This window comes from Tursiops truncatus, chromosome 2, assembly GCF_011762595.2.
Source record: "Tursiops truncatus isolate mTurTru1 chromosome 2, mTurTru1.mat.Y, whole genome shotgun sequence".
In the NCBI taxonomy this organism is placed as follows: Eukaryota; Metazoa; Chordata; class Mammalia; order Artiodactyla; family Delphinidae; genus Tursiops; species Tursiops truncatus.
Genome location: NC_047035.1, coordinates 134653148 through 134668260, shown reverse-complemented (window position 1 = coordinate 134668260; position 15113 = coordinate 134653148). Strand labels below are relative to the sequence as shown.

General features: G+C 38.4%; 1 protein-coding gene across 11 annotated transcripts in view; it reads right to left on the bottom strand.

The window, feature by feature from the left end:
* The window catches only part of AKAP13 (A-kinase anchoring protein 13), a 350062-nt gene that overhangs the window by 51127 nt on the left and 283822 nt on the right, over positions 1-15113 (bottom strand). For all 11 annotated transcript variants that reach the window (XM_019945698.3, XM_073801374.1, XM_073801373.1 and 8 more), the window contains 2 exons: positions 8105-8147; positions 6222-6354 (listed from right to left, as the gene is read on the bottom strand). In XM_019945698.3, coding sequence (XP_019801257.2) covers positions 6222-6354; positions 8105-8147 — 176 coding nt within the window. The remainder of the gene's footprint in view (positions 1-6221; positions 6355-8104; positions 8148-15113) is intronic.

Here is a 15113-nt window from a genome sequence, read left to right as displayed (position 1 = left end):
CACATATCCCCACGTGAGGGCACATCTCTGATGTTTCCTCCCTTACTCTAGCCAGAAATATTAACTATCCCCCCACATATACATTTTCTATTCTTACTAATTAGAATTTCAAGGTTCACAGATATTAACTTTGGCCCAATTTTCAAATTGGGGGAGGAGGGATTTAAACCCTAAAAATTTAAAGAAATACTAATGAGTGCTAGATCCTTAATAAAATACCCAAAGCAGCCAGGGACATTTCAGGTACACACTACTGTCAAGAGACGAGGGCTGTGGGGTCTAACTATATGCTCTCCACAAGAGGTCCTTCACAAACACGGTTAGGCACACGCTCGGCTGGTTAACCAATACCAAATGAATAATTCTCTTTCAAACTAACTGGACCATGAACTACAATTCACAGAGGTAGGTAGAATGCATTTATTAGTTGTCATCACCACTAGCCCTGGGGTACCCATTTTCCAGGGCATACACTACTACTATTGTAATCTAAAAAAATTCCTGGAAAATAGGTACCCCAGAGTCAGTGATCCTGACAACTACCAAATGCCTTACATTTTAAATCAATGCCTTCTACATACATTATTTCATCTGATTCAATAATTCTGAGGTGAGTAGGGTGGGCATTATGCTTCCCATGTTCTAACTGAAAAGAGCAAGATAATAAATAGCAGCTAAAAGTTTGAACAGTTACTGTGTGCCAAGCACTGTAGTATACAATTGACATGAACTTTCTCATACACTGGGTACAACCCAATGAACTAAGTACCAGCTATGATCTCCATTTCACATTTGAGGAGACTGAGGCTTAGAGATGTCTCATACTGTACTGGAGGTCGCACACCAGTAACTGCCCAAGCTGGAATTAAGTTCCAGATCTGCCAACTCTAAAGCTCAGCTCTCATTCACTACGCTCTACTGCAAAGGGCTGGAGAGGTCTGTTGACTCACAGAAGGTCACACAGCAAATGATCTGCAGTTAAAATCAGAACCCAGGTCTTCTGACTTCCTATTCAGAACCCATCTGCTATACTGAAATGGTGAATATTTGCTAAGTCTATGATTCATGTAAACTCCTTTGTTAACAGAATGAATATCATAAAACTCTAAGAGCCAAATTGCTACACTTTAGAACCATAAAAAATAATGGAGAGGAAGGGAGAAAAACAAACTACTTCACTTTACAAAACAGGAAACTGCTCTGAGTGAAAATTCGTAACTGCTAAAGTATGCAAAACTAATGAAAATAATAAAAATTGAGTTTTTCTAATAATTTCTTTCTTCTAACTAAATTTTGCTAAAGGCTTCTTCATACATTAAATGTTAAACTGAAAAGCACCTGACATTTTGCTCAAGAAAGCTTAAAAAAAAGCATGCTGTAAGAGTTAAGAAAATCTTCTATGGGGACTTCCCTGGTGGCGCAGTGGTTAAGAATCCACCTGCCAATACAGAGGACGCGGGTTTGAGCCTTGGTCCGGGAAGATCCCACATGCCATGGAGCAACAAAGCCCATGCACCACAACTACTGAGCCTGCGCTCTAGAGCCCATGAGCCACAACTACTGAGCCCACGTGCTGCAACTACTGAAGCCCACGCACCTAGAGCCCGTGCTCCGCAACAAGAGAAGCCACTGCAATGAGAAGCCCGCGCACCGCAATGAATAGTCCCCGTTTGCCGCAACTAGAGAAAGCCCGCGTGCAGCAACGAAGACCCAACGCAGCCAAAAAATAAATAAATTTAAAGAAAAAAAACCTCATTTCTACCTTTAAAAAAAAAAAAAGAAAAACAAAATCTTCTATGGCAACTCTCTCAAGCCTTGCAATGCTCTTCGAATCTGAATAGATAATAAATTATTTCCTCATCCTTTGCAACAATCCAAACTAGCTCCTCCAGGGATAAAAACAACACAAAACAATAAACTCCACTGTCTCTTTCTGTATTTATTAGGTTAGTGCTTTAAAGAAGTCAGGCGCTTACCTCCCCATGTTTTAGTCCTATGAATCTCACTGTTATAAGGGGTGCTTCATGAAACCGACCCCATTTTACCGACATGATTCGATCCCCATGCCAGGAAATGTGTTCTCACGGAAGGAGGGGCTCATGCCGGCGGGGCACAGCCCAGCAGCTTCGAGCTGCCATCAGAGCAACCATTAGAGAAACGGTAAGAGGAAGCCACGGACTGGTTGAGAAAGGGAAGGAGGGAGGGCTGAGGCTGTTTGTTTCCTTAAGACAAGCTTAACTATTTGCACGCTGCCAGTACAGCCAACCACCCTAGTTACAAAGAACACCGGACACGAACGAGAACAAATTCCCCCTAACACAGTGTGTGTGGACAGTACTTAAGTTGCAAGATGGGAACTCTGGCAAGATTGAGGCCGATTTTTTAACACCAGAAGTTAAAGAACACATCTATTTAATTAGATGTGCTCATTTTATAAAAAGCAATACATTTACAAAGAAAACTTTTTTTAGTGAAGTCGTGCCTGTGGGTAAGGCGGTGATTGGTAGTTTCCTGAAGTCTGACTTTTCCTTAACACCTGCCAAAATGCTTTTTAAACCTGTGTGCTGGGGAAATAGAAACTAACAATATTTAAAGAGAAAACTGCAGGTAACAACTATACTAGGATACTATGAGGGAAAGTGATATTTTCGTTTTTCTAAACCTACCACTTGAGACAAGTAATTATAATAAAAAAAAAATCAGAGAACTTTCTGGAAAACTGTGGAGCATGCTGTGATTAAGCAACTGTCACACTGCAGGTCTTTAATCAAAGAAGGAACGAGAGAGAGAATGGTATCTAATGCTGATTTAAGCCTTTGCAAACACAACTCTACCCTAGTCGGCACCTTTGAAAGGCGGAGGGGTTTAGTTCTTTTTTAGACACACCACAGGAACTGGGAGTTGAAGCTGAATGTCTTGTTACAAAGTCATGGAGTACATTAACAGCTGTGCAGGAGTCTGATCCTTACATCCGAAAATGCCTGCTTCAAGTCAGATTAAGAATTTGTCTCAAACATCCTTAACTGTCTCCCTGTTGTTTGCAAAGAGGAAAGCTTAGAAAAAAGAAAATCAGTGTGACAGGATGGTTTAAAGAGGGTCACCCCACTCCCTCTGTGAATGCGGACATTATGCATATTAGTGTTTAAATACTCTGCAGCAAGTAAACTTACTTAGCAGGAAACAGTACTACCTCTTAAAGATACTAAAAGACAAAAGCAGAAACTGCCAGTCTTCCTGTTATACTTCCTGTTTAGGTTCTCCCTCTTTCAAAAAAAGATTCAAATATTTACCTAATAACTCATGCCAGTTAATGAGAATTCTTAAAAGGACATATAAAGGATGAGTACTCAATTTCCCCCAAATTTCTCATATACTGGCTACAGGTATGAGAATATATGTATAATATATATAGTGTATACTATGTTATACATAGTATATTATATATACTATAGAGTGCTTATACTAATTAACATAAAAACCAGTGCTAACATTTATAGTAGCATCTTCAATTTTTTAAGCATTATGGAGAACTAACATTATTCAACAGTTAAGGAAAAGAGTAGAGCTAGCATCATCACACCAAGGAATTATTCACTTATTTTTGTGTTATCCTTTAGAGAATAAAATACTTCTGAATGGTAAAGCTCTCCTGTGGGTACAATGGCAAATAAAGAGAAGGTATTTAATTTTAACATAACATATATTACTTCACCATTTCCCCTATTTCTTACTATCTTTGGTACATTGACAAAAGCTGAGCTGTCCTATGGGGGGATAAAACAACCTTATTTAAAGTGAGCTAGTAACAATGATCAAAGGTGACTCTTAAGCTTCTTAATATATTTGGCTACTGGGGCACCTAAACCCCTGATAATGTGAAAAGAATTGCAATCCAGGGTTACAGATTTGTAACTTTTTGTGAATTTCCATCACTAGAGATAGCACAAGCCCCCAGAGATCAAACCTTGAAGCCAAGAGCCTGAAAGAGGAAGCAGCCTCATTGCAAAAGAGTGCTGTCACTTTGACAAAGGAGAAGATGGGAGGTGACAGGTCAACTGATGCCATCTTGCCACTGACGACAGGCTGCACTTGTACACAAATTGCCTTCTTTTCTCCTGCCCCTTCTCTTCATCCCCCTACTAGCAAACTCCAGTCCTTTGAGGTTATGAAAAAAGTTAAAGGAAAAAGATACTGTGCAGTAACAGTTCACTCTTGTTGAAGAGTGAACATGAAATGAAGAGTTCTACTTGCTAGAAGTCAGATCACAAGATATGATCTAGTCTGTTACCTGAAGCATACTTCTCTGCGCTTCAGTCTGTAAAATAAGGAGGCTGGTGCGAGACTTTTTTAAAGGTCAGGTCCCAGTTTCTAAATTCAGTCTTACATCATTTCATTCTTGTCTGTTTGTATTACCTCGTCAATGCGATCAGTGGTGTATTCACTGCTCTGCCCTTAAGTCAGTGGTACTAGGGGGTGGATGGAAAGGGGGATCTCCACTTTATACTGGTCTTCCAATTAAAAAGTTCGTTTGAAGAAAAGAGTCCACATTTTAAAAACAAGATAAAAAACAACAGAAACATCTGAAATCATCCAAACAGATCATAAAAATTTTCAAGGTAAAGACTATGTGGCTTTGGTTCTTCTGGGTGCTTGTTAGTACCTAGCAGAATGCTGATTACAGAAGCCACTCAATAATATTTGGCCAAATTATACTGAACTTTCAAGGAGATTTTCTTTTGTTGATGCCAACCAGTGTCCAAGCGAGCAGTGATAAGTAAGATAGATATGGTTCTATTTTAAGCCTTGCTGCCATATGTAGGGTAATGATAAGCATTCTGCCCTCTTTAACCTTAATTTTTTTGAATTATAAAACAAGGCTGGGTTTCCCTGGTGGCGCAGTGGTTGAGAGTCCGCCTGCCGATGCAGGGGACGCAGGTTCGTGCCCCGGTCCGGGAAGATCCCCCATGCCGTGGAGCGGCTGGGCCCATGAGCCATGGCCGCTGAGCCTGCACGTCCGGAGCCTGTGCTCCGCAGTGGGAGAGGCCACAACAGTGAGAGGCCTGCGTACCAAAAAAAAAAAAAAAAAAAAACAAAAAAAAACAAGGCTAAGCATAAAGTTAACGCTTAAATATGTGACTATTCTAGAAACGATTTGCAAGACTCTTTTTTCCCCTAGAAAATTATGAATTTATTATTCCAAAATTAAGTATCATTTCTACATTTTACACTATTTATTTGTAAAATAATAGTTCACGATTTGCTAGACTCTTTGCATCTTTTCCAGTTTGCCCATTTTCTGTCCATTCTTCATTTGGGCAGGAGAAATGAAGAGAAAACACAATTCTGGTGGCAGGTTTTGTGGAAAAATTTATCTGAGTGATGACCAAATCTAGTATCTGCTAAAAGAAAGCGATCTTATTTACAAAACTCAGTAAAGTACATTGGCTCTATTTCTACCAGCCCACTTACCTAAGAAGCTTGTCTGCGTTTGCGCTGGCGGCGGGGGTGTGGGTGGCGTGGTGCGTGCACTTTTACAACGATACGCTTGGCGTCCAGTGCTTGTTTATTCCCATACTTCTAAGTACGTACGTACCTGTGTATATGTGTCTAACACACACACACATATATAGTGATTCCTGTGCATGAATTCCGTAACTGATTTCCCTTTTTTTTTTTCTTCTTACTTTGCTGGAGTTTGGGTGGGTGAATAGAGTGTAGGGGAGTGCGAGGCAGAAAGTTTTTCCCCACTAATTTGAAATGGAATCTTTTGGTTTAGCACCAGGAATTGGTATAAGAAAGTTAATGCCTTTTATTACCCCTTTCTTTCTAAAAATACATGCAAAAAATATTAGAAGAATAGTTATCTCTATGTGGAATTATTACAGGTAATTTTTATTTCCTTATTTTTCCCAGATAAGGTACCTTACTCCTAGAAAAGGGAGATAATATCTACCATACACGGTTGCAGAAAGGATTAAATGAGATTCTATATGGAAAGTTCTTAGCCTATAGTAAAAACTCAATTGGTGGTATCACCTCTTATTGTTATTTTCCTTGCTGTTAGTCTTCTTCAAATATTAGGCTATTTGAGCCAGCATCTCTGAACTTATTTCCACCTGTCCCCGTCATTTAATTAGTTTCCTGGTGTGTGCAGGTTGTGCCTGGAGCCTACTGAGGGCCTGCTGAGGTGGCCACACAGAAGCGCCCACGAGAGTACTTACCCTGCTCTTCTTACTGCTGGACATTTTATTCTTGATGTAGCTGAACGTACGACTGACTTTTGTTCCACTCTTCCCTTCAAAGTCTTTCTTGGAGGGGCTTTGTGGCAGGAAATTAAAGTTCTCTTCTGTTATACTAAAGAGAAAAAATAAGAGTTTTTAAAAAGATTACAGAAGTTGAGTTTTAAAAATTACAACGCTCTACATATAATTCTTTGTAACCATCGTCATGTATTAATTTTAGCTACAAGTCACAGCCAACTTATATACTCACATGAAAATGGGAAAAGGAATAAGAGGTGGACAGAGGCTGCTGAATGGTTTTATATAATAATATCTATCTGAGAACAGAGCACGCCAGAATGCCCATGTTCTAATGTCAAAGCTTGGCTAAGTTTTCTTATATCACTTATTAGTGTTTTACTAATGGGCTTTTGTGATCTGATGATAGAGTCTAAAGATCAATTATTCATTAATTATTTTATCTGAAATTTTAAAATCTAAGCACCCATTTATAAACTTCTTTGCATTAAATACGTGTTTGAAAAGAAACCCATATATGTGATGCAAACCAAGGAATTTTTATGACTGAATGGATATCCAAGTTCCCTAACAGCAGAGATCACACCTCTTTTTCAGTCCTCTGGCACACTGGACAATCAATATATGAATTCAGCTATGCACAATTTTAGGCAGGCAAAACGGTAGGCAAAACTGACACCTAGTGTAGAAAGATCCATTCTAGGAGTTTCACAGAGATCCAGATGCACTGACCTACTTGTTTAGGACACCTGTATTCTAAGTTCATCCATGATGGGCATGTCTGGACCCTAGGAAATTCACAAAGGTTGATTTCCTCAAAGAATGTTGGGCCCTTGTACACATAATAATTTGTATACATATACAATTATGTACAGTTGTATACATAATCTATTATATAGAAATATTCAAACTACTTTTCCTAGGTGTTCTCGAACAGTTATATTAGAAGTTTTCCATAGAAAGTAGTGTTTGCCTCAAGGGCCTCTGTGAGAGGGCAGACAGGCAGAACCACAAGGGTCCTAGTCCGTAGCTAAAGTCTATTTATATATAAAATATTGTTTACAATATAAAGCAGTCTGTTACTAAGATAAAGGGGAAATGGTGTGAAAATCACCACTCTAGAAAGAACGAAGAATAGGTAAACTATGACAGAAGTGCAAAGAAGAGCACTCATATTGAGAGAGTTCTGGATCACTGAGTCACAGCTGACGCCTTTGTGAAAAGGAAGGCGACTTAAAAAACACTGTGGGGTAACAGTCAGAACCCCATTTATGCTTAAATTAGAATATTTAATCTCAAAAGCTTGAAAAGAGGAATACAAAAATAAACAATGAGTCAAAATAGCAATCTTTTGCCTGCTGTCAAGTAAAGAACCAATTCACTTATTTGGACAGAGGTGTGTACCATATCAATGTATACAAAAGAAAATAGCTTTAAAGCTTAAAATGGCTAAGAAGGCAGCAATACTGCATTAACACAAACACACACACACAAATTATGAAACAAAATGTTCTTAAGACTTAGGAATTATAAATTCCCATAAGCAAAGAGTACAAAGTTCATAAAGGTAAATATAAGTGTCTCCTTATGTGAATAAATGCAAACAATAATCTTTATTATTCAGATGGTGTAAAGAATAAAGGTGGAAAACTATTCAAGACATTAATTAAAAAGGATATAGATTTCATTAAAAAAACATTTCTGACCATTATTCCAAATTTATCAGTCAAGGAAGTAAGATTCCAATGAGCTCAATTGACTTAGTTTGCCTAAGTGTCGTAAGACATTTCGGATTTCCTTTATTTCATCTTGGGAAAAGGAGTAACAAAATAAATATATAGTACCTCTCAGTCAGATTAGCATTGGTGCTGTGGAAGGGCCGTGAATCTAGAAAACAAGAACGGTAGAATAAAAGTTAGAACAAAAGGATTTTACCTGGATAACAGATAAAATGTTTAACGTTTTTACGACTGACACAGATAAAGCAAAAATAGCCTTTGAAAGCCAGTGTGGGATGCCTTCTCCTCATGAGGGTTTGGAAGAGGGAAAATTAAAAATGAAACCCTCAAATCAGAACTGGAAAATTGGCAGCAGTGGGGAGTGAATTTCCCATGTGGAAAAAAATTTTAATCCAGGATTCAAGTAACCAAACAAACCCCAAATCAACTTAAAAAAAAAAAAAAAAAAGCTCAAATGCACGTTTAATTCCTGTTCTCGTGAAGGTACAGAGTCCATAGGCCATCTTTCTGAGATGATGTCAGGGGAGAAATATACAAAAGGAAATTAAATGTCATCCTGTATGCTGTTAATTTTGCTGTCATGTATTTCTATGCTAAAAATCTAGCTAATATAGGTCTGATATTTTCTTAAGCATTCCTAGAAATGGATTAGTGAACAGGAAAGAGCATCAGAGCTAGCCTATAAGGTCTAGGCCCTGCCACTAATTTGGGGTGAGATCTCTGGATTTCATTTCTTCATCTATGAAATAAAGAAGATAAAACAGATGCTAAGGTTCTTTCCAGGTTGATACTGATCAAATGAGTAGGCCAGATACATTTTTCCTCCTTCCACAACTATCAGACCGTAAACTAAAATGGGTCATTAAATCTAAGGCTAAGTCAGATAGGATAATAAGTAGAACAAATACAGAAGGAACAATACCATTATTTTACCTACGACATGTTAATCAAGGTTGAGCTACTTTAGGACTTAGATGAGAGAAAGGCCGCAATCACACAATGATTAATGGCTTCCAAGGTTTTAGGAGATCAGGTATAGAAACACTTTCGGTGTATGATTCCAGGTAGACAAAGGTTGCTCTGTATAACTACTGTTATAATGTGGACAAAGCACACCCTTTCTCCTTGAGGTTACTGTGAGTAAAACTTTAATTTGATAGAGATTTGAAAATGTTCCACTACCAGATTACCAGCATTTGGAACTCTTAAAAACTCCAAATTGTTCCAGATTCTGAATAGAAATGCAAAGTTGAAGTTATTACTAACATACAGCCAACAGGTGGCAATAATGCATGAGAAACTTAAAAATGAATTCTAAGTCTTCAAAAGATTGCCTTCTATAGTTTTTCCTTTTACGTATTTGGGGTTCTTCTTCTATTTCAGTTATAATGCATGGTAACAGTAGCCAGAAGAAAGAGAAAGATGAAGAGTAAGATCCGGGATCTATCTTCCAGCCCTGCATGATCTAGGTGTGAAACCATCAGCATTTTAACATCAGAATGCCTTAATTTACTTAAACAAAAATCAAGAGTATGGTTTAGATTTGGTGGCTTTAAAAATTTTTCCACTCAAGGAGCCCTGAATGATATAAACAGCATTAAATTCTCTCAGGCTGCCAGGATTCTGTTGTACACTTTATCAATTACCTAGTAAGTTACCACCCTAGTGATATGAACAAAGTAAAAATAAAACCCATAAAGAAAAACACCAACCAGCAGAGAGCATGGCCAAGAATAAGCTCCCAGAAGGTCTCTGTCAAATAAACTAAAAACAAATACGTGATTTGAATACTGGGAGAATCTATGACTCCTATAAGGATTTCCAACTTTTTGGCTGCTGAAAGGTATTTTAATTCATTTACTATGACCTCTGAGGTATGGTTCTGAAAATAGTGATTAATCCACCAATGTTTCTAAAATCAATGCCCCTGAAATTCCTAAAGTGTCATCAACTTTTCAGGGCATCTAAGAATATGATATAACCAATGTTACTTCCATGATATGATTGTAGAAATCTGTCACTGAAGTTAGCCTATGAAGTACTGTTGCACGTAAACAGCATATTTCAACTAGACCTTTTTTTTAGAAGGCATGAAATAACCTGCAGACCTAATATAACAACATTCCAGGACTGGAACTACTGGATGGACACAGTCAATATTTTTTAAAGTATGTTCCTTGGAACACTCGTCTCATGAGATGTTACACATCATCATGAACATACTGTAGTTACCTAGGTTAGTAAGTCTGGGAAACACCGCATACTGAATGCTGCCTTGGAAATTCACAATATACACATTAGCCTTTGAAACCTGCTTAGAACAGTTTCCTAAATTTATATGGCCAAGAACCAGCCCTTTCTTTTTCTTCCTTTTCCCCCTTCCCCATAATTCTCACTGTATTTTTGAGTTTAAGGAACACATTCTGAGGAATGCTGGATATTTGATTCAAAGGTTTCTTCAAGCTTCTATACTTTTATGATTACATCAGGTTGGACTAACTGAGTAACCAGTGCTGATTTACTGAATAACCAGTCATAATTTTACTAGTGGTAGAAGAAATACTACTGGGACCTTAGTTTTTTTTTTTTGCCGTGCTGACCTATTTCCCAGCATATTACAAATACTTTGAGATGAAACAGCTTTGAGAATTTCTGAACACTCAAAGTTGCAGACGGATTTTCACAACTTCCCTCCTATGACAACTGGTATAGACTGAATATCTTGTGTGCCTAAACCAAATGCCTTTTAATTGTGAGAAAATATTGAACATATAAGACCTTCATTTGTGCATAAGTCACTTTCCTTTAACAACAATGCAAAATTGTCACCCTGAGCTTGATATTGCTTAAATATTAATATTTAAATATTAAATAATTATTTAAATATTGCTAAAACTTAGGATCAGCAAGTGGTAGGGAATTAGGATGCTTAATCATATGGATATTGTAATTGCCTGAGACTCATATGAGTTATATGAAATGAAAATAATTTATTATTTAACTTTATATTAGAAGTAGTTTTTCCATTAAAAATAGCAATCCTGGAATCATCTAGAAATCCTGCACAATTGAGAACAGTGATTTTCATGGGGGTGGGGGGACTCATTTCCTCTCCAAACTTACTAAAACTGATACCTTATAAAGTTTTTAAACTAGGTTATTATCAAGTAACAATATAATAATCTGAAACCTACAGTGTAGTAAGAGGATTGAAAAATAAAAGTTCAAAAGGAGAAAAGGTAGGGAAACAAATATCTAACTTCCACCCAATAATCCATGTGGTTTAATCTCAAAGAAAAGGTATTCTTAAATAAATGGTCTGGGGGAGTTCCCTGGTGGCCCAGTGGTTAGGATTCCAGGCTTTCACTGCCATGGCCGGGTTAAATCCCTGGTTGGGGAACTGAGATCCCACAAGCCGTGCAGCATGGCCAAGAAAACTCCAAAAACAAACAAAAAACTGACAAAGATTAAAAAAAAAAAAAAAAAAAAAGAAAAAGAAATGGTCTGAAAGGTGAGAAGAAAAAAGTTTAACATTAGTTTTTAAGTATCACAAGTGGACATCTAGGTATCTGTCCCATGAGACAAAAAAAGCAAAATAATGAAAATGAAATTTACATGATCAAATGGAAAGTTTTGTGAAATTACTACTCAGCATTACAAAAGGTACAAGGTAGGATGGGAAGCCCTTATGCCTTTGAAGGTATCTCTGTTCTGAGAGGGTGTCTCAGGACCTGGAATCAGGTCACTAGATCTGTCAGCACTGGTAGTGTAGAGACGACAAAAACTTTGTTGTTTTATCCAAATTAATTTTCAAAGCAAAGCATGAAGACGAATGACTTAGAAATGATGACATGCAAGGGGAGAAAAGTCCCCATATTTCTTAGTACCAAGCCTACAGCATTTTCAGCACTGGTCAGACACTGGAGAACAGCCATTGGACCCCAAAGTTGCTTACTTACTATGCAACTCTTCCTCCTCACAACTGGAATAAGAAGAGCCAAGAGAAAAGAGAGTTTTAGACTTAAGGAGGAGCGGAGAGATGCTGACGGAGAAGGAGATCCGCCTTGTTGGCTGCATCTGCTGCTGGGCTGAGGAGTGGGTGGACAGAAGATGTTAGAGCACGCAGATCATACCAGAACAGAGTGAAAGGCACCTCAGACCCACAGTGCCGAGAATAATGTCACTGGCCTGGATGATTCCAGGAGAGGCGTCTAGGTGGACAACGTAATGTACTCACATTTTCATCTTTATTTCTGAATATGGCAGAATTCTAAAGCAGCTTAAGAAAACTCTTCCAACAAATACGTACTTGTTAGATTATGAAAACATGAAGTATATTACTTTTCACAGTCATCATTTACAGCTGGAGTTTTTTTTCCTTCAAAGTAAGGAAACGCCTGGAGTGTCCCTCAGGATCCCGTACTTGGCTCTCTTCCCCCTCACCCCAAACCCCCTCATTCACTGTCTCCCCTTCGAGTACAATCTGCATGTGATATAGTGGTGACTCCACAACTTTCTATTTTCAAGCCAGGTCTCTCCTTTGAATTCAAGCCTCATTCATCTCACTGCCCACCTGTGGGTGGATATCCCACAGCAGCTCAAACTGAACAAGTGCATATATTAACTTACCCCCTTCCTCCTGACCTGTTCCTCCTCCTTTATTCCTTCCTTTGGTGAGTGGTACCTAACATCTAACTAATTATCCAGAACACAAACCTGGGTACCATCCTTGAATCCTCTTATCACATCACTCAGTCCTTCTGATTTTGCCTTCTAGAATTCTCTGAACATCAACTTTTCCCCTACTGCCAGTGCTCTACGGCCTGGTTCAGGCCACCATCTACTCTCACCAGAATCTTGCAATAGCCTTCTACTGATCTACCAGCCTCTCCTCCCCGACACTTTCTTCAGTGTGGTCTCTCTGAAGTGTTTGAATCAATTAATTAATCAATTTAATCAACTTAAATCGCTCCATTGCCCTCAGACAAGAAGCCCAAATTCCTCAGTCTAGCTTTCCACATACTAGTTCACCCAGCGAATTCCTAGACTCCTCTTGGTCTCGACTCTGGTATCACTTCTCCCCAGTAAGCCTTCTCTGGTGTCTCAAGTCGGAGGCTCCTAAACACCCAACGTTTTTTTCAGTTGCTGCATTTATCATCTTCTGTTACACTCAACTGTTCTCATGTCCATCAGCTTAAGTGTGGTGAGAAAAGGAACCGTGTCTGGAAGTTCATCCCTCTCCTTCCACTGTCCAGCCTGGTGCCTAGCAAAGAGTAGGTACTCAAATATTTATTGAATAAATAAACAAATTAATAAATGAATTTCCTTTTGTCAGGCTTTCTAGAAGCTCAATAACCTAAATAAAATGAAGGAAAAAGCCCTGTACCTACCCAACACAAAAGCCACTCCACACCCCAGATAAATGCTAAGTGATGACAGACTGCAGGGTGCAGCCACTGCTCGTAACAGAGATCACCTGGCACAAATTCATGTACACTGGCTTTTTAGGCAGCGACGGTCGAGTACAAAAGTAAGATATCATTTTAATGTGTGTTCTAAAGTATTTCCAAATGTAAAGTAAATTTAGGAGATGAAAATGAGCTCTCTTATTACCCCAAATCTAAGAGTATCCCCTTCTTTTGTCACACGATCATGGATCATAAAGAGAAACCTACTTGTATGAATAAGGAGTATCTTCAACATATATGGAAAGAATATGTTCTGTTAACACAGGGATTCAATTTTATAACATACTCAACTTTAATGACTACATATATATTCCAGCCTTGCAATATAATCAAAAAGACCAATATAAAAAGTCTATTTGCCTGACTTAATTTTTGTTCTGACAAATTTGTCAAATGTTATCTTCTCCCAACAGAACTACCCTAAGAAAATAAATGAATTCCAATAAAGTCTCATCCCACTGTCCAGTTAGAGAGAGAAACTAAGCACAGAAAGTAAAGATAAAATATCCTCATTAGCATCGATGCCTAACTTTCTATACGCCCACCCTGATCTTTGGTTACATGGATCATTTAGCTTTGAAGATCTGGTGCATTTTATATATGTAAATACCACACTTCAAGTTCTTAAGACCCACTTAGCTTTCGTAGTCTAATGCAAGCTATACAATTACAAGCTAGTGTTGCCATCAAACATGCATAAGGAACTTGGTCAATTCACACACCATGAGTGAAGGTCTGAGAATGATTCCAAGCACAAGTGCCATTTGTGAACACCGTTCTTTGTGATAACAAACCCTGAAAAATGAAGGGCAAAATGAAATCTCATTAAGAAGCCCAGGAGGTTAAACTGTCTAATGGGTATCATTCTCTTTCTAATATTACCACCACTAATATGCTTAGCAGGGATACAACCAAATAGTTTACTGTTTCTAAGCATCTTCTGGGTGCAAGCAGTGAAAAGTTAAAAAATATAGTCTTGTTAAGGGATTGTCTGTAATAACTGAATTATTCCATATCTGCAAAAATAAAGTTTGTTTTTAAGCTCTACTGAGAAACCATCTGAGTCTCCTGGCAAGCTGTAAGTCTCCACTCAACCCTATGTTGGGAACACATTTCCTGGAGCGGTTCCTCTGAGGGCAGTCCTCCCCGGCATTTTCCCACACGACACACACAGCATCAGTGCTATTCTGATTCCCTAAAAAGATGAGCTGGCAAGATGCCTCTGTCATGTTGCCCCCACCAAGACAGCAAATCGAAGACATGGGCTAGGACAGCTTTCCTGCCCATTACGGTTCCTAAATCAGCTGTCGCCCATCTACTTTCCACCCCAGAGAATGACACAGAAATATTTTAGTTGTCGCCTTTATGTGGTATTGTCCTCTACATCAATGAATTTTTGAAACAGATTCCAGTTTGGGAATAATGCTGAGTTTGTCTGTTTTTCTAATCTGGCCAGTGACCCAATGATGGGATATTCCAGACAACAGCTCGGTGGACACACGTTTTCAGAAATGCTCAAATGGTAACAGCTATGAAAGGCTGTGGGAGAAGCAGCTAATTTCCTTCAAGGTAGAAGCTAGAACACAAGTAATAGCTGGGAAGTAGTGAGATAAGGCTGAGTTTAGGAAGTATTTTGTCCCTAGACA